At 41.1% G+C, this 26,554-nt stretch overlaps 1 protein-coding gene across 11 annotated transcripts in view; it reads left to right on the top strand.

Moving 5' to 3' along the window:
• LOC118426912 (histone demethylase UTY-like) overlaps positions 1-26,554 on the top strand; it is an 89,320-nt gene that overhangs the window by 61,274 nt on the left and 1,492 nt on the right. For 2 of the 11 annotated variants that reach the window (XM_035836521.1, XM_035836527.1), the window contains 20 exons: positions 2,731-2,785; positions 8,675-8,709; positions 9,331-9,421; positions 13,866-13,995; positions 14,634-14,732; positions 15,089-15,261; positions 15,782-15,866; positions 16,316-16,562; positions 17,207-17,362; positions 17,822-19,369; positions 19,946-20,122; positions 20,495-20,629; positions 21,033-21,103; positions 21,524-21,641; positions 22,331-22,430; positions 22,776-22,890; positions 23,448-23,592; positions 24,127-24,311; positions 24,973-25,099; positions 26,243-26,404. In XM_035836521.1, the coding sequence (XP_035692414.1) occupies positions 2,731-2,785; positions 8,675-8,709; positions 9,331-9,421; positions 13,866-13,995; positions 14,634-14,732; positions 15,089-15,261; positions 15,782-15,866; positions 16,316-16,562; positions 17,207-17,362; positions 17,822-19,369; positions 19,946-20,122; positions 20,495-20,629; positions 21,033-21,103; positions 21,524-21,641; positions 22,331-22,430; positions 22,776-22,890; positions 23,448-23,592; positions 24,127-24,311; positions 24,973-25,099; positions 26,243-26,404 (3,954 nt within the window). Of the gene's footprint in view, positions 1-2,730; positions 2,786-8,674; positions 8,710-9,330; positions 9,422-9,630; positions 9,644-13,865; positions 13,996-14,633; positions 14,733-15,088; positions 15,262-15,781; positions 15,867-16,315; positions 16,563-17,206; positions 17,363-17,821; positions 19,370-19,945; positions 20,123-20,494; positions 20,630-21,032; positions 21,104-21,523; positions 21,642-22,061; positions 22,101-22,193; positions 22,302-22,330; positions 22,431-22,775; positions 22,891-23,447; positions 23,593-24,126; positions 24,312-24,972; positions 25,100-25,166; positions 25,224-25,276; positions 25,432-25,480; positions 25,611-26,242; positions 26,406-26,554 lie in introns of those variants that run through there. The other 9 variants (XR_004832490.1, XR_004832489.1, XR_004832488.1 and 6 more) reach the window with 9 other exon arrangements.

Genomic DNA, 26,554 nt, shown 5'->3' with positions numbered 1-26,554 from the left:
TGTCCCGCATCTGATCTCATTTACATCAATTCTTGCTTAACCTCCGTACGGTGTTCGCATTGAGCATAATATTACTTTAAAAACTGACTGAATGCTTAGTCTTTGACAGCCTACAAGAGATCTCATTTACATCATGCTTGTAATACTTGCAATACTCAGGACTTCTCTTTAAAACCTATGGTGTTCGCAATGCACATAACATCTTTGACAGCCTACAAGCGATCGTATTTACATCATCGTTATGGTTAATGCCCTCAGAGACCTGCGTCAGTCAGCTTTCTCCACCTTATGAGACTTCTCCACACTCTCATAACCGACTCATCAGCTTTCATCAGCCATATTCAAGCATTTAAGAGTGAGCACATTCACGCTAGCCGCTCGCAAACCACGAAGGCAAGCCTTTCAAAGTCCTTAAAAACGTGTACCCTTTTAAGGCTATATCCGCTTGAGTTTCAAAACCAGCGGTTGAACCCAGTTAAGTGAGACTGTCGAGGGCTTATATAAGCACTCCTGATGGTTGTCACGACAACCGTGTGTCACAGATGTCGCAGCCAATCAGGGCTCTCCATCCACCTTGCCTGGAGCGGCTGACAAATCCTACAGCAGTTTTGAAGTGGAGTTTATTTATAGCTGTGGATGTTCTCTCTGGGAAGATAGCCAAGACTTTCGTGGGTTGATAGTGGATGTGACGTCAGCCCAGTACGCATATTCATCAACACACACACCAGACAGGTCTTAAACATGCGTAGATGCCTTATAAGGAAAGGAGACAGGGTAAGGAGGCAGTATATATGCCTGTAGCGCGCTCACAACTACGACTCAGGTTCTGGGTTCCGTGCGAGAGATCTGTGCTGCATGCAGTGGTAGTTGTTCGCGACTTCAGGCTGAAATCGGGAGACAGACAGTTGATTTCTCAGCAAAGGCTAAGAATTCAGAAGCTTTCTTCTTTCATCAAGAAATACTTGAGTGATACAAAGATGGGCAACACTGAACAAGAGGTATACGATCAGTGTGTTTTGTGGTTGTGAATTGGTGTAATGTACATGGAGACTTCCTTGGCTGTTTTATAGTTGTTGTGACTCCAGGCAGAAATCGGGAGACAGACAGTTGATTTGTCAGCAAAGGCTTCGTTTCAAAGAATTCAGAAGCTTTTTTGGAGAATCGTCAGGAAATACTTATGCGATACAAAGATGGGCAACACTGAACAAGAGGTATACGATCAGTGTGTTTTTGTGGTTGTGGATCGGTCCACTGTACATGGAGACTTCTCTGGCTGTTGTATATAATAGAGCTGTTTGTTGACTGTTTCATTTTTTTTTTGTTGAGAGAACTGTGGAAGTGCTGTCTTGTGGATCAGTATTATGTCAAAGCTTGTTAGAAATAATATGAAACAAAGGTTCCTAAATAATTTTTCATGTAACGAGGTTCACTCGAGACTGCAGTTTTATGTTTCTATCTCTGAAATGAAACGGTTGTGACGACTAGAAGGCCCTTACTCCATAGAAGGTTAAGTTGCAAGCCTTTTCTTCATTGTGAACAACCAATTCATGTACACTATGGATATTTGTCCTTATTTGGAAAAATCCTCTTCAGAGACACCCGTGTCCTCATTACCGATGTACTGTCCCCTTACATTACAATCCCCTGCCATCATCATTAGTGGCTTGTCCCCTGACAAAACAAATGACTCTGCCCTCTTCTTGTCAGCCTCTGACAAACGACATGGGGGCAGACAGCCCAAAAAGGGAAAGTGCTGGGACAAAAGCGAAAGTATGGAGACAAGCTGGGAGCTAATACTGCTCATGTCAAGGTCAGGTCAGAGGTCAGGGTCCAGGTGCAGTCTGGGATATTATTTAGGGATTTTCTCATTAGGAGGTTAGAAAGGGGGGGATTTTGCTGAGAGGTTCAAAGAGAACGAACTTTTCTTTAGACTCTTGTACAAAGAATGATTACAGCAAGAACTGATGGTGTCAGCATTCTTTGCATTGAAAACTTGTTGTAACATGTTTTCTTGATTCGTAAGATCCCATAGCTTCTTTTCTTAAAATCTTCTAGAGCTTTGAATCCTCTTGGAAAAAAATTGCTGAAGGAGCTCTAAGAATTTGAACCTCAATTACAAAATTGATGCCTCTTTTCTTGTGAGAGTAAGTTATAATTAGATGCAATGTCTACATTCCTTGCTTAGCATGCCCTCCTTGTAAGGTCTGTAACACCTTAAAAATTGTAGCCCTTAGAACTTAAACCACAATTGCATAATAGGTAAAACATAAGATTGCATAACACACCACTCTAAAACTTAAAAACTGAATTCTTCTCATTTTCCAAGATGCATTTGTTGTGTCTATAAGAAACAAAACTCCAATATTCTATGATATACGAACCTGATATAACTACTTGTAGGAATATTGAATTTTCTTGAATGATGCTCAATGCCATTGTTAGCTGAGAATGTGCCTTTTTAGGTCTCAAAATGCCCTTTTCTTATTCTGGAACTTCTGTGTTGATAGAAAAACTGTTAAAACATTTTTTTTTCTACCTACACGAGTACACGTACACCTAGAGTACACGCACACCTAGATGTGCAAGTTCTTGAAGGATACACAGTGCCTCTTCTAAACATGATCTGTGCCTACAGACTATACATGTGTTATACATCTATATGTTGTATATCCATGTGGTTTACATCCATGTGTTTCACATATTGATGTTTTTTCTGTTCTTTCCCTACAGCATTTCCAGTTGGCACTGATCGACAGTAACCCCTGTACCCTGTCCAAGCTTGAAGGTGAGTTTTCTTCCCGAAAACAGTCATTGATTGATGAAAATTTGTTGTAACTGTTTGCATACGTGACTGATGAACCTCTTCAACGACTTCCGCTTTTTATTTTCAAACAAATTGTTTGCTGAATTTATGTATTGAGAACATAATATTAAAAGTATGAGATTTCGATTGGAAAGTTTCTCACTAATGTAGCTTTCAATAGCTCTGGTATTTTTATTTGACATACGTGTACTTTTATTTGACATACCTGTACGAACAAAAAAAATTTATGTGAAGTTTTTCAAAAATGGCAAGAGAATTTTATCATTCCTTAAACTTCTTCACATGGTCTAACCCTGTTACTAAGTATTACATATTTGGTGCCCAAAAGATATCTTTTTAGCACACTGAAGGATAGCTGGTAATATTGAAACTTATTTCCAAGGGAGCTCTGAGTATAATGGTAACAAAATAACCAAACATATCCAATGTGAAACCAAGATACATTGAGCATACATGAATTAAACAAACACACAGAAATCAAATTAAAATTCCGATCCAGTTTACCTTATTTAAACATATTGATGCATTTCCTAGTAAAAAGCCATGAATTAAACAAACACACAGAAATCGAATAAAATACAGTTTCTCTTATTCAGATGTATTGATTTGTTTCCTGTTGAGAACCCGGAGCTATGAATTATTTTGTCCCCAGACGACCCACAGTCCCAGAATATTCATGAAAACATAATGGAAACTGGGAAGTCGGGAACATCAATTAAATCATACCAGAATTGCAGTGTATAATAAGTAATGGAATGAAGAAAAATTTGCAATTGAAAGAGCCACCCTAGAAATGTGTCATCTTTTATTTTGTCGTTATTTTTCTTAAAATAAGAGGATCGTTGATTCAAACGACAACGATGGTTTGGATATGTACACAGTGATTTATTTGCAAATGTAAATTTAAGGATAACAAGGAAAGTTGCCTAAATGTCAAAACCATCTTTTCTTGTCCTTGAGTATACTCTAAAGACTGAATCCATTATGTAGAGGCACCACATTGACATTAAATGCACTAGAAATAGAATGTGATGACTTTGGGTATATTCTTTTTTTTCTTATCAAGTCAGATAAATCAACACCTTTCTGCCCTTCAGTCATTTCCTAGACAATCTGTCTCTTTACTAAGGACTGTCTTAGTATTTATTACCTTGAAAGGAATGAATCCATGAACCCTAAAAGGTTGCCCCAGATACAAGGACACTGTCATAACATTTATTGCACTGAAGTAAATAACTGAGACGTAAGATCTAGGCACATCTACCTGCTCCTTAAAAGCCTTCTCCCACCTTAAAGATGTGCTCTTATGACCTATGGTGCCTTACGTCCTACAACTTGTACAAGTGAGCTCACGAAACTTGCTCCCCAGGTACAAGATTTATTGCACTGGAAGAACTAAATCCTGAATAAAGAAAATTCTTAATGTTGTAAAAACCTTTCAGAAGTCAGTCGCATCAATAATATATTCTTGCTCCTTATTAGTGAGCGAGTTAGTGAGTGCCCCTTCAAAAATTCCTTTTTTTTTTTAGAAGTGCATGCATAATGTACAGGTCCTTTCCCTCTATGGATGAGAAATTGAATGCCTGATGCCACCACCTAATTGTACTTCCTGGAAAAAAAAGAAAAATTCTAAAATATCTTCTGAAGGTCACAAAATCCTTGCAAGACTTTCAGTTATTCTTATGATGCGTAGCCATGACCTTGCTGTACCTTTCCTTATATAAGAGGGTCTGTATGGGGGTACACACAACACTGTACGCTGAATTCAACCACCCCACGTATTACACTAAAATTGGGTCACCTGGCCACAAATTACACGAACAAGATGGCCTCCCCTACCAAATATGGGAAATGAAAATAGGTTGACAACGTCTTTCTTCGGCAAAAAGCATGCTAGATTGACACACCCCACCTTTTTGCACTTACTGATAAAAAAATTCTAAAACATTTTCTGAAGGTCACAAACAACAGGCAAAACATGACGCTGAATTCCAACACCCCACGCATTACTCTGAAACCTCTCCTTGTGTCGAATTATGTGAATAAGATGGCTATTCCTACAAATTACGAGAAATCCAAATATCCCGACTACGCTTTATAGAAAAGAGCATGCAGACCCTCCTGTAAGACTTCTACATTGACATGCACCCCAGAAAGGAGGACATTGGAACACACCCTACGTATTACGCTAAAATCAAGGAAGGCAATTACACACAATTGGGTCTCCTCACTACAAATTACACGAACCTATCAAATACGGGAAATCAAAGTAGGAAATCGTAAAAGAGCATGCAGACCCTCCTGTAAGACTTCAGCAGAAGACATGCACCCTAGAAAGGAGGACAGTGCTCAGGGGTGACCCCGTTTCTGTCTGCCTATCTAATGTGGGCCTGCGCAGTGGAGCTCCAGCGGTGTGCAACCCTGTTTTACTCTCTGTACATAGTCAATTTGTCTTCCCTCCCCTTTAATACTCAGCCTGGCTCCTCCTGATGCATGTATTAATGGAAGGCAGGGGAGGATCAGTAACTATCGTGGGGATGTTGTGATTGCCAAAATTTTCTCTAAATTTGTGCAAGGTTCCCTGAAATCAACCCTTTTACACTCATACCAGAGTCTGACTAATTTGCATGTATTAATGGAATACAGGGGAGGATCGGTAACTGTCATGGGGGATGTTGTATGGTTATGGCAGTAAAATTTTTTTCTCAATTCCTGCAAGGTGTCCATAAATTAACCCTCTTTCTCTCTAAGTCAAACCAGAGTCTGCACCTTTTGCATGTACAGTGAAACCTGCATTAGGGGTCACCTGAGTATAGGGGCCACCTGGCCATTGCGGTCACTTTTTGCCGGTCCCTTGGATTTTTCCCATTGACGTAAGCATTAAGAAATAGTCTATAGCGGTCACCTGTCGAATGCGGTCGCGGCCAGCCGATTTTCAGTCCGGCCGCTATGCCAACACTGCCGATAGCGGTCACCGGCGCGACTGGCCGGCCGCGTTACGCCGCGCTAAAACCCACGCGGGGTTCACTTTTTTTCAATTTCTGCACTACATCAGCAAAATGTAGGCTCAACTTGGACGATTTACGAAGGAAACATTGAATAAATAAACATTTTACAAAATTATGTGATTTTATGCGAAGTTTTTCCACCAACGTGTTGTTGGCATTTTTCTCGACAGTCTTTGCACTCTACCCTTTTCTACATCGTCATTTCTGTGCAGACTGAAAGAATATATGGACAGATTTTACAAGTAGACCGTCCGTTCATGTATCTGATGTTATAGGCTCTTGAAATCCATGTACGCTGGTCTAATTTTCGTATTCCGCGGGCCAAAAATATCGGAATTGTATTTGCGTAAATTTTCCAAGATGGCGCCGCCTCAGCAGATAAACAAGGTCAATTGGGGTCAGTGGACGACTCCATTTTTGCCAAGGTAAAATGTGGTAACAAGAATTCTGATTTATAGCACAAAATACGGTGATTATGGTATAAAAACGATAAGAATCAATTAAATCAACGTTATTTATGTCAGAACTAGACGAAGTTGGATTTTTGTCAAAGAAATAAGCCTACGTAGAGACAGTTTTATTTCGACGTGACCACCTTGGCATAATGGCGCATGCAGACAAGTCAAGCCGAGCCTTCCTGAACAAGTGAAAGTTTTTGTGGCGTTTTGATGTTTAGAAATGATTATGAACTTGTGATCAGCAGTGATTGAACGTCTAATTTTTGCCGGCAACTAGCGGAATTTACACGATTTGTTTATTCGATTGGCAAAGTTGCCGAAGACTCGCGCTGTGACCCAAGCTACCCAGAAAAGTCAGATCGAGGAACAAAGGAAAATGGCGGCGCTGACTTCGTGTTCAGACAATTCTAACTGTATAAATGACAAGAGAACCAAGCAAATGTCTGTCAGTTTTGACTCAGAAATACGATGTCGAAGGCTTCGACTCCCGAGGGACACGCATTGACGTTGGTCATGCATTCGGTGTTCCGAGAACGGCAAGTCCCCCCGTCAACTAGCGGCTGATTTCGGAGCAGGTGTCGGTCGGACTCAGATTAGTGTTAATGTCTAATAATAGTACACTGTCTTCTCTGTTAATAGCTAATGACATTTTGACTATACAGAAATAAGGGAGCAGTAGTAGTTAATACAAATCTATTTGATTAAACTGTTTGTTTTAAACTCATATTTAGTTTAAATGTATAACCTTAATAATATGTCAATAAATACTCAGTATCTCAGTGGAAGCTGAATGCCTTGTCACTTATTGCTTGTGGTGAAATGTACCTTTTTGGCTATACTGCCTATAGGGGCCACCTGCCCATAGGGGCCAAATTTGGTCAGTCCCTTGAGTGACCCCTATAGACAGGTTTCACTGTATTCATGGAAGGCAGGGGAGTGTCAGTAACTGTCATGGGGGATGTTGTGGTGGCATCTTTTGCTTGGTTAAAATTTTTCTCGAAATTCATGCAAGATTTCCTCAAATTAACTGTCTTTTTCCCCAACAAGAGTCTGCACAATATGTGAGAGATACAGATTTCAGTGTTGCAGCATTTTGAAATGAAAATGCTTTGATGTGGAATAAGAGAAGGATTTGCATATTGTAACAAGCAATTTATCTTGCTTCCCTGGGCATATCTCCCTAATGTATTCATGTGCGGAGCTGATCATTTCTTATTGTCGGGATGTCACATATTGTTCATCTCAATTTTAGCAAAAAAAAAGTAAAATCCAAATGATTACATTATTCCCAAACATGCTAAAGCCTTTTTCAGATAGAACAATTTTTTGCAGTGTTGATAGGTCGCTCAAAAACCATTTTAGAGAAAAGGAAGGCACACCCAAAATTGACATTTCTTCCATAATGGAAATTATTTTACCTAATACAATTTATCATGCTTATCTAGCTATTTTAGAACCTGCTTATGTTATGATAAACAGTGTAGGTGAAACCTGTGCGTATGAATTGTAAGGCGGGATGCTGGCGTTATTACATGGCTCATTTCATTCAGGTCAGGCCACAATAAAGTCCTCATCTGCTATGCATACCCTCTGTGGGCTTTGTTCTGGAGGGCTAAAACAAGCCAGTGTGTTGGTTCGGTTACGCCTAGGAAAAAAATGTTGTGTTTCCTGTTTCCCGACCAAAAACCTGCCAACCCTAGACTTTTTTTGGGTGGGCAGTGGAGTCACATAGCTTCCAGTCAGAATTTTTATTCAGCCTGCTTGCTATTGAAGTAAAAACACTGCTTGTCCTATCTACTAAATGTATCTATGATGCACAACATTTAAGTTTGACATTGAAAGACAAGTGTCCTCATGCATTTCAGTTTATCTTGTGCACCTGTATAGTAATATATACTGACCCTATTTTTTTCAGGATGGAAACAGGAAACACAACATTTTTTTTTCCTAGCCCTGATTTAAAAAATAATGCTGAAAGGGCAATGCCTTCTGTCTAAAGTTAGTGAATGCTAGACAAAATAATAACTAGTTATTGTTCCCTAAATGAAAAATTACTGCAAATATACAATAGCACTTATATCGTAATGAATTGATTTTAAGATTTGACTATACTAGTCAAAACATTATCAATCGCTTCTTTTTCAGAATGTCACCACAAATAGATGTACTTATTTAGGGCAACATTTTGTTTCTAAAATTGGACATTATGAGACAAAACATGATCTTGTGCTTCGTTTTATTTCCTCTTCCCACAAAAGATTTGTGCTTTGTACAGGTTCATTTTGTCTGGAAAAGAACCATAGTTTATTACATTAACCAATAACGAGGGTTGTTGAATTATTTCTGAGAATTTTATTAACATCTGTTTCTCTTTCCGTTCACAGTTCGCTTCCATATAGCACATCTATTTGAGATACAGGTGAGTTGAACTCATGTTTTTTGTATCCGCTAGTTTTATGACTGTATGCACACTGTTAGGCTATAAAAGCAAGTTAGTAGCAAAGCTGCATTGTACTATCAGCTAATTTGGCTGAAGCATAATTGTAAACCTAAATCTATTAGATGTGTTTTATTTCTAACAGATTATATCTCACAAGACAGTTGTAGCTTGTACTTTTTGTTGTAACTTACGGTCAAACTGGTTTCACATGGGACAAAATGTCTGTAAGTAGTTTGTTCATGTTGGAAGGAAAAGCTACAGGTACCTTATTCGTACTCTCCTTGATTTCACTTATTTTTTTAATAGAAGATACAGATAAGGATTGGTCAGATTATCAAGTAAAGATGTAGTTCTGTCTGCATTGAGCTGTAACTTTAGTTCAAACTTGTGATCAAACTCCCCGATGTAGGTTAGACATCTGATGAGAAACGCAAGCTAACAGATACTTAAGCAACTTGTTAGATTTGGTCAGACATTTCAGGTAGCATCCACCACCTTGCAATGTATTCATACTGGTTGCACATTTGAGAAAGTATGAAATGGTTCCAGTTTATGTTGAAATGGAAGATGTACTTAAACTTTCACTTGTTGTTCCTTCAGCACAAGCTCAAGCAGGCTAAGGAAGCGTACGAGCAGATCTTGGTGGAAAACCCGTCAGCTTCTGTCAAGGCAAACACCCTACGACAGCTAGGTTAGTTCTATTCTTTATAGAAAACATTTGTTATTAGGTTTCTTATAAACAAGGCAAACACCTTATGACAGCTAGGTTTGTACTCTTCTTTTCAGAATACATTTATTATAAGGTTTCTTATACACAAGGCAAACACCTTACGACAGCTAGGTTAGTACTCTTTCTAGAAAACATCGGTTATAAGGTTTCTTATACACAAGGTTAACACCCTACGACAGCTAGGTTTGTACTCTTAATTTCTAAAAAACATAGGTTATAACTAGGTATCTTATGGAAAAGGCAAACACCCTACGACAACTAGGTTTGTACTCTTCTTTGTAGAAATTTGTTATAAAATTTCTCAAAAACGAAGGTGATTTCATTTCGGAAATGCAGTCAAACCTATACAACTGACCACATCTACAAGGACCTCCTGGCCAATTTGACTTGACTTTTTGATGACCTTTTACCCATTAACACATAAGCATTAAGAATCTTGTCAATAGTGACCACCTGTCCACAAAGACCAGTTTTTTCATTGTCATCTAAGCGGTCTTCTTGTACAGGTTTGACCACAACTTTTTGTACATTCAGACTTAAGATTTTCGATCACTCCACAAATTTTCAGGTTGTGTAAGCAGAGGTACGTAATGTAATGCTTTGATTAACAATCCTTTGTGCGGTGTCCCTTTGACGCCGTGTTGGTTCTATAGAGCAAGTGTTGGGCTAGTGTAGGGGCTCTTTGATTCGGCGTTGGCAGAAGTGTTAGGTTCGGTGATTGAGCACGGCGTAGCGTGAAACGTCTGGCCATGCGGGGTCACTCGGAGGTCAGCCAAGAGGACCCACAAGTCACAGCTGACCGTTGATGACACGCCGTGAATTATTCAAAAGTCCTAGAAAAAAATTTTGCTTGTTACTTGACGGTTCCTAGGAAAAAGACTGCCAACTCTAGCCTTTTTTTAGGTTAACTGCTGGTAAGGGATGTAAGAAAATGGTGAATTATTCAAAAGACCTAGAAAAAATGGTAGTAGTAGTATTATCTAGTATTTGATTATAGTGCTGCTGGGATCCCTGACATAGGTACAGTGTAGGCAGCAGTCAGCTAGTCTTAACATTGCGCTTCAAAGCGGCTCTGTCCATTGGGTCCACACTGGCATACAAGACAATAGTTATACGTTTAGAAATCCATTATTTGATTATACTGCTGTTGGGATCCCTGACACGGGTAGGCAGCAGTCGGCTAGTCTTCACACTACGCTTCCATGCAGCTCTGTCAGTGGACTCACCCGAGGAAAAATGTTGTTTCTGGATACTTGACAGGCCCATATTTTTCATGACAGTTATCAGAAATACAACACTTTTTTTCCTAGCTTTCAAGGCTGACAAAAGCAAATCTCAAATATTGTGCTACTGTCAAGTTTGGGCTGATTATAGCTTTCAATATCTTTGCAAAGTTCACATTGTGAGACTTTCGTCCAGAGATGTTCAAATCCGATTTGTGGCACGAGTGAGTTTCTTGAACCCTTAGCTCAGGTCAGTCAACCCAATATGAAACAATTTCCTCCCCAGTCAATGCACTGCTGATTTCTATATATCATCAAACAGTGGGCGTAAGAAAGGACTGACCTGATAGCACCTAACAGTCGAGCAGGATTCACACTAGCATTTGGGGAGATTACCATTTGGGGACATTTCCAACCATTTTGGACTTCAAAGCTGGCCAATCAAACTGCAGTGTGGGCCGATTTCCCCTGTTAGGGATCGAATTACAGATGAAAGGAGGAGGATGCTGAGGGACTGCTCATTAGTGCAGTCCTGGTGTACATGGGGATAGTACATTATTGCTGTTGGGTGGAGCTAGATTCCACAAGAATTTGCTATCTTAGTTTTGCCTTAGTGACATTATCAAAGAGAACTTCAATTGGCTGGCTCATATACAAATTTCCATCACATTTCTTAGTAAGTCATATCCTTCATAAAGTCTGTCCTAAAAAAAAGTATCTCTTGTTAATGGCATCATCATCAAATGGCAGCTGTTGTGTAAACATTTTTTGATGAAATGAAATTCAGATTGACATTTGACATTTTTGCTACCAAAAGAAAAGAAAGAACTCCCCATATACCAGCTGATATGATGGTCTTTCACCAATGATTGTCAGTTGTCCTTGACATCATAGTCATTGGAAAGTGTATAGAGGTTTGATGGAATTTGAATTGACATTTGACACTTATTGTCCCCTCAAAAAAACCTGTACATACCAGCTGTTGTTGTAGGGCCTTCTTTCAACGAGAGACTCACACACAATGGCGGTATTTTTCTGACAACGTTTTGCTCTCGGTTGTTCTTGATCTGACAGATTTGAAATCATGTCAACTTTGATATTTGACACTTATGTCCCTCTCAAAAATTTATGTATATTCCAGCTGTTGTAGGCATTTATGCCAACAATATTTTTCTGACAGCTCATATCGTCTTTTGTCCTTGATCTAATTGTCCTTGAAATCATTGTAACGTTTGATGGAATTCAGGTGACGTAAAGTCTTCCAGTTGAACAATCAGACAGACTTTCGACAGGTGCTAAACGTAGAATCACACCTGGGCACTTGTGAACAGACGGTAGGCGTATGTTTGGGTGTGAGCGCCTCAGGGCACAATTATGAAATAATTTTCACTTAAAAATAACAAGTGGAGAACCTTTGAAATAAAACCTCTGTACCTCTGTATGAAAGTGGCTGCTAGCCAAACCTATGATAAATTATTCTTTGACATGGTAAGATTGGATTGAGAAGAAACATGCTTATTTTCAGTTGTAACATAACAACTTGCTGCTACTGAAGTTGATTAATGTTACTTGTCAAAATTAACCTTCAAGTTCTTTGATTTATTTCACGCCCAATATGAACATGACTTTGAATTTGAAAAGGTTGGACCTTACTAATTTCAAGTTCTATTGAATAGAAATCTTTCATTTTACTTTGCTACTATGATTTTCAGGTGTTAAATGTAATTCTTTTATTCAGTTTTTACTGTCACAATGAGACCAAACCTTCTCTCTTAATGCGAAATCCAAGAAATGTTTTGATCTGCCATTGGCCACTTGTATGACTAATAATATGATAATGGCCAGGGTTCGAAATACACATACTTAACTTGCAATTTGCACATAATTTTCGAGATTTGCATGTAAAAATATTCTGAACTTGCAATCTTGCATGTTGAAAATACCTGGCCGTAAAAAAAAATACTCTCAGGAATTAGGCCCCCTACTCTAAGACAGAACGACATATGGACCTCTGTCTTTTTCCTTCCTTGTTTTTGCTGGTAATTTTCTCAGGTAACTTCACTAGATGTAATCAAAATTCGCCAATTCAAGCTAGATGTCCTCGTCGTAATCGCCGCCTAGTTGTATTTTGTATGTAAATTTTTCAAATTGCACGTAAAATTTTTGCCAACCTGCAATTTTGCATTTTAGCAAAAAAAAAGTATTTCGATCCCTGATGGCATGTTTAACCACTGGAAAATTGGACATGACAGCTGACAAACAGAAATACTGAGGCTAATGTTAACACTGATTGACTCTGTTCACTTCAGCCCTGTGTTAGTCTGGTAAGAACAGTGTTAGCTTGCGTGTGAAGGCATATTTTTGATATTTTCCATGCATATTGCAAGTAATATTGCATTTTTCTTATCAAAGTCAGAGGCTGGTTGTCAAAGCCAGTATATGAGTCCTAGTTGACCTTACTACATGGTCTTTCTGTCAATTTGTAGTGCTAGTTGTAATACTGTGTTCAAGGCTGAATGTATCACATTGTTACAAGTTGTGACAACTTGTGATACTTCATTTTAGATGCAGCAAAGATGTAATTGTAAAAATGCTACATTGACACTGAAATCAAATGGATCTTTGTAGGCTTCCAAAAAGTTATTGTTTGTGACATTGTTCGTTCGTCTGGAGTTTTGGAGTTGTTGTTGTTTATGACAATGATGTTTATTTATTTATTTGTTTGTTAATTTATAGGCTGGATGCACCACATCGCTGGTGACAGTTTTGGAGACAAGTTGTTGTTGTTTACATGGTTGTTGTTTACACGGTTGTTTATTTGTTTGTTTGTTCAGGCTGGATGCACCACATCGCTGGTGACAGTTTTGGAGACAAGTTGTTGTTGTTTACACTGTTTGTTTGTTTGTTTACAGGCTGGATGCACCACATCACTGGTGACAGTTTCGGAGATAAGACTGTAACTAGTTGTTGTTGACAATAATGTTTATTTGTTTATTTATTTGTTTGTTTGTTTACAGGCTGGATGCACCACATCGCTGGTGACAGTTTTGGAGACAAGTTGTTGTTGTTTACACTTGTTTGTTTGTTTATTTACAGGCTGGATGCTCCACATCGCTGGGGACAGTTTCAGAGTTGTTGTTGTTGACAATGATGTTTACTTATTTGTTTGTTTGTTTGTTCAGGCTGGATGCACCACATCGCTGGTGACAGTTTTGGAGACAAGGCCAGTCGCGAGGCACAAGCCATCCAGTGCCTGCAGAAATCCATCGAGGCCGACCCCGACAACGGACAGTCCTGGTACTTCCTGGGAAGGTAAGACACCCCCATTTGTGAAATGGATTAGTCTGGTAGCAAACTCAAAAATATTACAAATTGGAAGATACCATTGTGGTTCGGGATAGGAAATGTTTTAAGAAATTAAAGTTAGGGTAATAAAAGTTATGAATCCTACAGTGAATGCTTGTTAAATTCTGAAGACAGTCCTGGTACTTCCTAGAAAGGTATGACACCCCTGTGAATCAAATGGATTAGTCTGATAGCAAACTAGAAAGTGGTACAAATTGGAAGATACCATTGTACCTCAGGGTAGGAAAGTTCTCAAGAAATTACAATCCTGGAATAACAGTGAATGCATGTTAAATTCCTAGGACAGTCCTGGTACTTCCTGGGAAGGTATGATACCCCCGTTTAGCAAGTGGACCAGTCTTGTTACTAACTAAAAAGTGTTTTAAGTGGGAAATACCATAGCGGTAAAGGTAGTAATATCAAAGTCTTCAATTTGAAAGTCATGGATCTAGCAGTGAATGCTTGATGTTCAATGCCCCCATGCAGAATGTAATGGCACTGCAGGCCTAACAGCATTGACATGTTCATGTTACTTACACCACTATGCCACCTTGCAGTTTAACACAGTACTGCAGATCTAACCTTAATACTCTTTCTTTTCCCAGGTGCTTCTCGAGTGTTGGGAAGGTGCATGATGCTTTTCTCTCGTATCGTCACTCAATCGACAAGACGGAGGCAAGCGCTGACACCTGGTGCTCCATTGGGTAAGGAAGTTTTATGTCTTAAATTTCTTTTTCAAAATTCAAACTTCATTTGGCTGCTTACACTTGTCTTCTAAAGTCTAGAGCATCTTGATATATTCATCTTTTGCAACTGAAAGAAGAAGCAACATTAAAAAACACATCTTTGTCACATCAATGACTATAATTCAAGAAAGGGAAAAGATTGAATTTTTGTGATACATAGTATTATGTAACTTGTGAGTATCTTACTTGTAAGGACGAAAAAATAACAAAAATTTGTCAGTGAAATTGTGATGTTTACTGCATTTTATGACCAGTGTCTGCCCTATGTAGCTCAACCTCTTACAAACATTAAGAAAACTCTTGTTTGTCCGCAGTGTGCTGTATCAACAGCAGAACCAGCCAATGGACGCACTGCAGGCGTACATCTGTGCGGTACAGTTAGACCGCTCGCACACCGCGGCGTGGACGGACCTGGGCATCCTTTACGAAGCCTGCCAGCAGCCCAGAGACGCCCTCACCTGCTACATACACGCAGCAAACAGTAAAAGTAGGCATTTCAACTTGTAATAAGTTTCAACTGAGTTAGTTACATCTAAAACCTTAACTATCATTACATATGGATTAGTAAATAGTAAAAGTAGGCATTTCAACTTCTATTTAGATGGAAAATGTCTTGTTTTCATTGAAAGAGTTACATTTTCTGACATCTAAAAGCATAACCGTCACCAGCTATGAAGCATCAAATTTAGAATTGTAATATTTGACACCTTGTTAGCCAAAATTTACAGCTTAATGTTATTTAAACTTTTTGTATCAAAGAAACACTACAGTTTGTGACAGGAAGATGAATAATAATTTTTGATGCATTGAACTGTTACATGACTTGAAACTTTTGTGTCACTGATTTTGTACATTTTATGTCAGAGATTCAAAACTTTTGTGGTAATGTTATCTTCATTTTGTGTGTGACAATTTTATAGGTATCTTTATGATGTCATAATGAGAAAGAGTAACATCTGTAGCAGTTCTTGTATCAGTTACTGATTTTAATGTGTCCGTTCCCCCAGACTCTCCCAGTCCCCAGCTCACGGACCGGGTAAAGGCCCTGCAGGCCCAACTGGGCAACATGCCGCCTCCGCACATGCAGAACAAGTAAGTCTTCCTCATTTGTACATCCAGAATTAAAACATTTAGATTCAGCTTTGATAGGAAAAATAATTTTTTTAAAACAAGTAGTAAAGGGGCTTCCATGGTGGAAAAACACACCAAAGTGCCCTTTGAAAAAATATGGAGTATAAGTGTTATTTGTGTACTTCAAGTGGAATAATGATAAACTGTGTAATAAGTTTCTTTCAAAGTGGCTGTGGAACATGTATGTTAATTGCAGCAATAGTTCAGAAAAGAATGCATCAAAGTTCTTCTTATACAGTTACTGAAAAAAGGTACAAACATTTGAAAATCATGCTGGTTTTGTTATTTCAACATTAAATCATTCAGGGCTCCCCTTGAAATCAGTCTTTTGAAAACTAAAGGGGCTACCCTGCAACATTAATAGATAGATGAATAAAGCATCACCTTTATAATAACATTTTTATTTGTAGACAAAAAATCCTGCCGAGTATCGAGGAGGCGTGGACGCTGCCCATCCCTGCAGAGCTGACGTCCCGGCAGGGGGCGCTTCAACGCAACATCGCGCACCTGCGCGGCCCGGGAGGCGAGGCGCTGGGATTGGTCAATCCTCCGGGGTTGCCTGGCAACCTGACGGGCGCCATGCCGCCGCCGCAGCCCAACATGCAACTCCATAGCAACGCCTTCGAAGGCAGCGCAGCAAAGAGAAGAAGAAATATGGTAGGTCCTGACATGGCTTTGTGCAGTAAAATGAAGATGAGAAGATAGACTTAACTTGTATGCCAAAAAGTAGTTACTCAAGCAATTGGATATGATTTTGGAAATGGTCAGACGTTTCAGATGGCATCCGGTCTTTCGTCAGTGACGCTGGAGAAATCTTGTTGGAGACATAGCTTGTTTAAAATCACTTCTAACAGAATTGAAGATTGTAGATTTGAAGACATATGTCCATCACAAAAGATAGTTGTAGTTTTTTATGGTGGTCGAAGAAATTAAATAAGACAGAAGCTTTTGCCATTTTTTTTCTAAAGTGCATGTTTGCTGTGTATAATTACAGATTGTTATCTCCTAAGAGACTATCACAATACTGTCCATCTTCAAGACTTGAAGCAGTTACTGTTTATGATAAACAGACTAAATCTACTGTCAGCCACTTCTTCAACACCAAGCAATTAGATATTTTGTAGACAAGGCCCTTAGCAGTTGTTGCTGTTAACATTTGCAAATACCGTTTTAAAACCGTTCTGATTATGTTTTTTGTCGGCGAGTTATGAGTGTTTCAAACCCCATCTTAACCTTCCATAAAATAACGTTACTGAAAGGTTCACAAACTAAATGCACTATTTCCTCCTTTCCCCCGCCAGTCTTCCGGTGACATAGCGACAGCCACGTGGACGCCCCCCGCCGGTGGTCCCTCCCAGTCTCCCCCCGCCCCCCAGGGTCCCGTACCGCACGGAGCGCCGCCGCCCTCGTTTTACCTGAAGCCCCAGCAGGTGTCACTGCTCAGGCACCTCAAACAGGTGAGACACAAGGACTTTCACTTTTCTCTTAAGAAGGAGAAAGTTGTTTTTAAGTGAAGGATTGACAAAAGAACAAAGTTGTCTTGAACCTCTGTTCTTGTATTCACTTTTGGGCTTGTCCAGGAGAAATTTATGTAAAGCTATTTATGTAAAGCTATTTAAACACTGCCTTTTACTCCTGCTTGTTTGTAGAATATCTTTGTAAGGCCATTGAAATGATAGCAAGGTAGGACTTTGCTTATCCTTGTATTTTGTATTCATAGGTTTGGACATTCAGCTCTCACAGCCAGGGCTGCACAACTAGCCTGTGGCTGTTACAAAGAGATAGCCCTGCTGACAAAAGCAGAGACAATACAAATGGAATTTGGCAAGGACAGGATACTTATTAGTAACAAGATTTCCTTCCGCCCATTTGTAACTACATTTGAAACTGAACCTTGTTCTTGCATCTTCCCACAGACCCGTGCCACCCTGAACCCTAGCCAGCTGTTAGTCTTGGAGCAACTGGAACATCAGTACACCTTACAGCAGCAGCATGAGATGAACAGGCACTCCCACCCCCCCAACGGACCACCACCCCCCTCAGCAGCCTCCCTGGGACCACCCCCTCCCTACCCACACAAGGGGGGTGGCCCCAACCCCCCTCGCAACAACAACCCTGGGTTTCCGAGTCCTACGACGTCGAGCCCGTTTGCTACCAACTCCCCCGCCGGACAGTTTCCGTTCAACTCTACCTCAGCAAACAACAGCCTGAACCAACCGCAGCCCGGCGCGCTGACCAATCCCATGGTGCAACACCGGATGTCGTTGCCCAACATGGCGGCAGCGGTGTCGATTACGGGCGCCGCGAATAACAACCCTACTAATGTGCCTTTCCAGCAAGGTTCATTCGGTGGAAACCTACCTCAGAACGCAGCGGACTTGGGGAATAATGGCGCGAGCAGCTTCGTGGCCAACCAGAGAACATTCCCGGCGGGCAACCCCGCCGCGTCGTTACGCGTTAACAACGGTAACCAGACCCTAACGATCAGCCCGGGCGGTAGGCAGATGTTGAACCCACTGACCCTCAAGGGGTTCCAGAACCACGGCGGTAACCCGGGCAACGGTAACCCGGGCAACGTCCTCCCCAGTCTCGCTACCTCAGGTGTTGTTGCTTCCTCCTCCGCGGGACGCTTCTCCCCGAACCTCTCGTCGGCAATCGGAAATCTGAACTCTGGTGCTAATCAGGCCGGTATCCGGGCGGGGCCTGCCGTATCCACGGCAATACCTGCCGCCGGCGCACCGAACGACATAATGTCGTTTTCGTCCTCTTCCAGGGTATCACAGAGTAGAGTCGAACCCCATAGAACTCACGCGGAGACCAATCACATGGCGGCAAACGCTACGCGACTATCCCCTGGGCACGGCTTACCGAACTCAATGCCGAACGGGCCCGTCGAAAATAGCATCGACACCTTCAAAACCCCTCCCCCTGTTGTTAGCTCCTCGCCCCTTTTCTCACCCCCGTCACAGTTTTTCGCTCAGCAGAGTTCGTCAGCGTTGTCGAACCACGTTACCTCACCGCCCTCATCAACAAACAACGGCCATTCCAGACCCGGCTTCCCCACGAAACTCGAGAGAAAGGGGAGCGCGCAGGAGGAAGTAGTAGTCGCGAACGCCGTCGCAAACTCGTCATCGAACAATCACCCCAGCAGTCCGTCCGTCCACAATCACGTCCCGACAGAACCACAGCAGAATCACGTCGGAGGCAACCCGGAAAAGCCGCTGAAAATCAACACCGTCGCGCCGCTCAACCACAAGATGGACGCCGAGTCGGCGCTGTGCTCGCCGCGTCGGCTGATCTATGCAAACGCGAAAACCGTGCTGGCCACGTGCAAGCTGCTGGGAATGAACGGCCTCAGTAACAACAGTATTCTGTACGACAGGGACAAGCCGCCGTGTCCGCCGGAGCCGCCCTACCCGCCCCTGCCTAAGGACAAGCTCAACCCTCCAACCCCCAGTATATATGTAAGTACATGTCACATACTCACCTTAGTTATTTTAGCCATTTCAATGGCTAGATGTTTTTTGAAAAGGCATGTTTCCAACTGTATTTCTTTACTTCTGCTTTGTGTTTTTGAAGTTAACAATTCCTCCAATTGAATGATTTCATCAGCTGCCTGAAGATTTTTCCTTTCAATGGTTTTGCATTTGTTTTGTCTTACAACTTAAGTTGCATCACTCCATATCTTGTTACCGGGATTCCATTAAATGAAACTTAAATGTCTTAAATGAAACTTTGAGAAGAGATTGAAAGTTGACATTCTTATGTTCTACTTAACTTCACTGATCAAAAGCAAAAAAAGCTCAAATAGACTTCCCTTTCGTTAGCAACCTAAACATTATCCTTTGTCCCATCATGAAAGTCTGACATGTTTATTTTCCTCCACAGATCGAAAACAAAAAAGATGCCTTCTCGCCGGCGTTGCAGGATTACCTGCAGTCGCCCAACGTTCCGATCGCGGTGGTTCGGGGCCTTTGTCATGACCACTTGTTTGTTACTGGATCGAAAACTAACATTTTTTCGTCCGTTTTCCCCCACAGATCGAAAACAAAAAAGATGCCTTCTCGCCGGCGTTGCAGGATTACCTGCAGTCGCCCAACGTTCCGATCGCGGTGGTGCGGGGCCTTGCCGCGGCGCTGAAGCTCGACCTCGGGCTGTTCTCCACCAAAACTCTGGTGGAGGCGAACGGGGAACATCAGGTGGAAGTTAGGACACAGGTAAGGTTTTGTTTATTTTGTCAGTGTCATCCAAGTTTCAACATTAGTTTTGAAACCATGCAATGTTGCATACTGTGCTTATATGTTCTGCCTTTCGTAAGACCAAGGGTTGAAAAGGGCCATGGGTTGAAGAGGACTCAATGAGTCCTTTTTACAGATAGCAGGTCTGTTTGTTGTAGACCAGACATGATATAGAAGTCCAGATAAATTCTTTGGGTTTAAACTAAGATCTAGGGGATGGGTGGCTAGTTGCTGTGTCACTGAATAGTTGCCATTGTCAGATATCTTGAAAAGTAACAGATCTACATATATAGAATTTTTTCTACCCTTTTGTTAACGTTGTTGACCTTCTTTCTGTTTGTTCTTTTCCAGATTCTGCAGGCTTCGGATGAGAACTGGGACCCGGTGGCGAGACAGAAGGTGTGGAGATGTGAGAGCCACAGGTCCTACACCTCCATCAGCAAGTATGCACAGTACCAGGCTTCATCCTTCCAGGAGTCTCTCAGGGTAAGGCTTGTTTGTTTGTTTGTTTGTTTGTTTGTTTGTTAGCAAAAGCAACAACATGTTTTCATCAACACATTTGTGGTCTGGGTTGCTGCGCCAAGGTTCTTGAAGAGGGATGATCACATCGGCAAAAAGTTCTTGGAAACAAAGACGGTACTTGAGAAAGATCTAACAAGGATTTCTCAACTCTCATCTATTCCTTAGTCTAAGTATGAAACTGCCCAGTATCACATATAATCCGGCACATATAATTTTCTCCATCATTCTTTGTTTTCTGTTTTGCCAATGTTTCACTTAGTGTCATCTTTTCTGTTGCTCTGCAATGCAAGGTAGACACATAACTCTTATAAAGGTTTTAGTACTACCCATAAGTGTCTAATTCGATGTCTTGTTTCTTCATGAACAGGAGGAAAGGGAGGAGAAGATGGGGACGAAGGACCCGTCAGACAGTGACTCTTCCTCCAACAGTACCTTGGGGTAAGGACCGCATCATCTGTCATCTAAGGAGTCTCCTTTTCTTCTCAATTTTTAGGATGAGAAAACTAAACAATAATGCAGTTTTCCCATATGACCCTGATATTAGGAAAGTTGCAGTTCAAATATTTGAAGACAATGCAATCTCTACAACTAGATAAGATTTGAAGATTATTTCCAGAAGTTTTGATTGACATACATCACTCTTCTTCACTGTCACATGACTGAACTTGTAGAAAGAGTCAATACTGTAGTACATCATACCATTACTGCTATGTCTAGGTGTGGTCAAAGAATACAAGTATACGAGTTGTAACGACAAAATGGATGATAAACTCACTCATACCTGTTTGTAAATGTCAATGATACTTTCAGATGTTTCTAGATTCTAACATTTTTGTTTTGTTTTTGTGTTTCTTTAAGGAGGAAGAAGAAGAACGGGTTTAAGATGATCAAGTTCGGGACCAACGTGGACCTCTCTGACGAGAAGAAGTGGAAAGCACAGCTGCAAGAGCTGACCAAGCTGCCACACTTCGTCAGGGTCAGTCGATATACTATTGTCTGTCTTTTCTATCTGCAAAGCTCCCTTCAGGGGCATCCCACACAGCTTTTACTATTCATTCTGGTGAATGTTTAGGCATCTTCAACTTTGAAAAGTTGGTTTTGTTTTCTAAGATTGAACTACAATGAAACATTCATTGAAAAAGCTGTATCATTTGGGACGTAAAACCGTGTCGCAGTAAAACAGTGACTGGTAACTACTTTGGGCCCAGTTTGTATCCCCTTGGAACACACTGTAACGTACATTGTTCCCTGTTTAGATTGAGTAGTGGGCCCAAAATGCATCCCTGCGGTACACACACTCATGTGCATTGTCTCAACATGTAGTTGTGTCAGTAGTGGGCCCAATATGCATCCTTGAAGTACACGTGCTAATATTGTTTATTGTCTCCTGTCACAGGTTGTGTCCGCGAGTAACAGCCTGAGCCATGTGGGGCACATACATTATTACTTGTATGGGCAGTGTCAGTAGTGGGCCTAAAATGCATCCATGTGGTACACGCACACTCATGTACATTGTCTCTTCCATTAGGTTGTGTCTGCGAGTAACAGTCTGAGCCATGTTGGGCACATTGTTCCCTGTTGTAGGTTATGTCAGTAGTGGGTCCAAAATGTATCCTAAGTTGTGTATGATGATGTGTTGCTCATGTATGATGTTTCTTCCTACAGGTTGTGTCTGCCAGTAACAGCCTGAGCCATGTTGGGCACACCATCCTGGGGATGAACACAGTTCAGTTGTATATGAAGGTTCCTGGGTCAAGAACGCCGGGTAAGATTTTTTTACAAGAAGTCAGGATATTGATGATCGTGCAGTGTTCTAAATTTTGGCTTCTTTACATTTTCTCTATTTGGCATCTTTGCAAAGATCCACATTTTTCAAGTTGAACACATCTATTATACTACAGTAAAGAATTACAACGGGTATCCATATGACATGTAACTTGCCACTGTGCATTCTGTAAAATGTTTTGATATAGTGCCCGTATTATTTGTAGAGTGACCCTGTCTAAGACTAGTAAGAGACTTAGTTGAAAAATTCTTTTCTTGATCAAAACTTCACAGAAGCTTCTATACAGAACTTGAACTAAGGTTATAATCTTGTTGTTTACTACAGGGCATCAGGAGAACAACAACTACAACTCTGTAAACATCAACATCGGGCCGGGCGACTGTGAGTGGTTCGGGGTGCCTGAGCCGTACTGGGGGGCCATCCACAACCAGTGTGAAAAGTGAGTCCAGTTTCTCATGTCTCTACCCTGCAGAAGTGAGCAAAAGACCACTCCAGTTGTATTTGTGGTCAGTAGTTCAGCTTTCTTCCTACTGAAGTAGCCCTGTGGCTCCATGTTTGTGTTAGTTAATGGGTTAGGCATAAAGGAGATGCAACAAAAATACCCAATGGTCTGAAGGGAAAGTAGTCAGATTTAAGGGGATGCAGTCAGATTTAAGTTTTCCTCCCTGCCCTCAGCTCTTGGTAAGAACTCATTAAGTTTTCCTAAAAAGGAACAAAGTAAATAAGTTATGAAAACTAGCCTCCATAACAGGCTCTTGGGGCCTTTTTTCCATCTTTTTTTTGCCTCATAACACACTTTTGCTGCCCATGTCTTTTTGTACTAGGTCGCTTGACCATTGCCCCTGGGCCAAGAAATGGCAAGCCAAAAGACGGAAAAAAGGCCAGAGAGAGCCTGCTATGAAGGCTAACAAAAACTAGCTGTCTGATTTTGTATTCACTATTTTAAAATGTTGTGTGCACGTTTAGTATCATGTTTGTTGATTTTTTTTTCTTCAGAGCAAACATCAACTACCTGACAGGTTCATGGTGGCCTGTTCTGGAGGATCTGTACGAAGACAACGTTCCAGTCTACAGATTTATCCAGAGACCAGGGGACATGGTCTGGGTCAACGCTGGCTGTGTGCACTGGGTGCAGGCCATTGTAAGTTCCCTTCCTTACATTGTAAAAAAAAAGACTATGTAGTCCCATAGCGTTTTTATCCAGGAACAAGCAAGGTTTAGACTCTTGAATAGCTTATGTATCAAATTTGTAATGGTCTGGGTCAACGCTGGCTGTGTGCACTGGGTACTCCCTTTAGTCTTACATTTCTACTTAAACTTAGTTAAAGAAAGATTTTTGTTTCCATTTTCAAGTTCACATATTGTTCGGGAACTTTAAAAAGTTTTTAGCTGTGGGTCTGACATGGGCCTGCACATTATACTTACTTAATAAGTTATATTTACTTGGAGAATGCATAGACATGTTAACTAAGTATTACCAAACCCTTTAAAGTATTTTGCTGTAATGGACTTGTTGCAAAATTGGGAAGTGGCAAAAGTAGTAGGAATTGTAAAAGCATTATTCTTATAGACCCATTTTCAGCTATACTTACAATGCCAGGTTGCCCTTACTTGGACAAATTTTAGAATTTGAAAGATGGGATCTTTATATAACAATGTTTCTGTATTTTTGCAGGGTTGGTGCAATAACATAGCGTGGAACGTGGGTCCCCTCACCGCGCACCAGTACAAGCTCGCGGCCGAGCGTTACGAGTGGAACAAACTCCAGAGCGTCAAGTCCATCGTACCCATGGTGCACCTCTCATGGCAGATGGCGCGAAATCTCAAGGTCTCAGACAGAGAGCTGTACGAGAGACTCAAGTAAGTGCTTATTGATTGTTTTCTTTTTCCTTGAGTAAAATCAAGTCCATGGAATTCTTAAAGAGACAAGTTATATAGAATACGCTGTAGGGAACAGTTAAAGGATCAAATTTGTCATCCAATGTTAGTAAATTTAAGGTTTTGCTCGCAGTTAGCTATTCCTTGAATGTGCTTATACTTAAATTTGCCACTGGCAAAAATTTGTTACATTTTACAGCAGCTAATCAAATTGCAAAAATTCAATGAAACAAAGACTTTGAAGTTTATGAGGAAAATATACCGCCTGACTAGTGTTAATGACCTGGATGACTTCTCAAGTGTTCAGATGACCTTGCCCAATGTCTTTGAGTAAGACTCTTCCCACCATCTTGATTACATGTGCACTTGTAGTTAGATGTCTTCATTCATAGTTAGGGTATAAAAGACCTGTTTCTTTCAGGTCTCTTGAGTGTCACTGACGAAAACTAGTGGATGCTAGTTAAAACGTCTGACCGCTTCCAAAATCAGATCCAGTTGCCTGGATAGCTAACGTTTATAGACGTATCTCGTTAGATGGTGCACTGTAACTTCGATTTGGTAACTGAAAGTTGCTCCCAATCATTTCTCAAGTTTTAAAGTAACCTTGCCCAATGTCTAAGACTCCCCCCCACCTTGCCCTCAGGTACACGCTGATGAAGACCATGAGACAGATGCAGGTGACGCTGGATCTTGTGAAGTCGCTCGGCCACGAGGTTCACTGGCACGGCAGGCAGAAGGACGAGGTGGCACACTACTGCGTCGACTGTGAGGTGGGTACTGCTTAATTAACTAATTAGTAATCATTACACTAACGAGGTTAATAATGACACTAATGAGGTTCACTGGCACGGCAGGCAGAAGGACGAGGTGGCACACTACTGTGTCGACTGTGAGGTGGGTATCAGCTGTTACAACTTAATTAGGTTAATTATTACCACACTAACGAGGTGGCACACTACTGTGTCGACTGTGAGGTGGGTACTGCTTAATTAACTAATTAGTAATCATTACACTAACGAGGTTAATAATGACACTAACGAGGTTAACTGGCACGGCAGGCAGAAGGACGAGGTGGCACACTACTGTGTCGACTGTGAGGTGGGTATCAGCTGTTACAACTTAATTAGGTTAATTATTACCACACTAACGAGGTGGCACACTACTGTGTCGACTGTGAGGTGGGTAGTGCTTGATTAACTAATTAGTAATCATTACACTAACGAGGTTCACTGGCACGGCAGGCAGAAGGACGAGGTGGCACACTACTGCGTCGACTGTGAGGTGGGTACTGCTTTATTAACTAATTAGTAATCATTACACTAACGAGGTTAATAATGACACTAACGAGGTTAACTGGCACGGCAGGCAGAAGGACGAGGTGGCACACTACTGTGTCGACTGTGAGGTGGGTGGTACTTGTTGTACTTCTTCTTGAGTCTTGAAATTGTTGGGGAATAGACTGAAGTCTTTGGAAGCTTACCAATGAACAAACAAGGATGGTGGCACACTTCTTTGTGAGGTGGAGAGTTCTATTGCTTTAAGTCATATATTTACTAGATGCAGAGCAGGAAGGGTTGTAAGAAATGTGTCTTCATTTGGCAACAAAATTTGCAAAAAATGGACTTGCAGCAACTTGCACAACGTGCTGCTTAGGAAAAAATATGCTCAAGCATGTCCTTGTTTTGTAACACTTTGTCAAGAAAGCTTGAAAAACCACTGTATTTTGCCATAGGTTATTTAAAGTCTAACTTCATATATTGTTTCAAGCCATTTGCCTGTCTTCACGGTTGATTTAGCAGATCCAAAGACTCATGTAATATTGTTGACATGTTTGTTTGTGCAGGTGGAGGTGTTCAACCTCCTGTTTGTGCTGAAGCTTATAAGATTGTTGACATGTTTGTTTATTTCTGCAGGTGGAGGTGTTCAACCTGCTGTTTGTACTAAAGCAGGACAAGAAGCACATCGTGCACTGCCTGGACTGCGCACGGAAAGCGAGCGGCCGGCTGGAGGGATTCGCCGTGCTGCAGCAGTACAAGATGGACGACCTGGCAGACGTCTTCGACACCTTCCAGCTGGTGAGAGCACCTGTTTGTTCTTTTGCTTGTTATCCCATCCATACCAAAGGTATTGGAAAACTAGGAGTTGGTGACATATTGGGTAGGTTCCGTTTTGGACTGGAATTAATTCGCAGCAGCTCAACTTTTGGGAAAGTCATCGTTAAAATT

This window comes from Branchiostoma floridae, chromosome 12 (assembly GCF_000003815.2).
Source record: "Branchiostoma floridae strain S238N-H82 chromosome 12, Bfl_VNyyK, whole genome shotgun sequence".
In the NCBI taxonomy this organism is placed as follows: Eukaryota; Metazoa; Chordata; class Leptocardii; order Amphioxiformes; family Branchiostomatidae; genus Branchiostoma; species Branchiostoma floridae.
The sequence above is the reverse complement of the archived record's forward strand: the minus strand, read 5'-3'. Positions and strand labels throughout refer to the sequence as shown.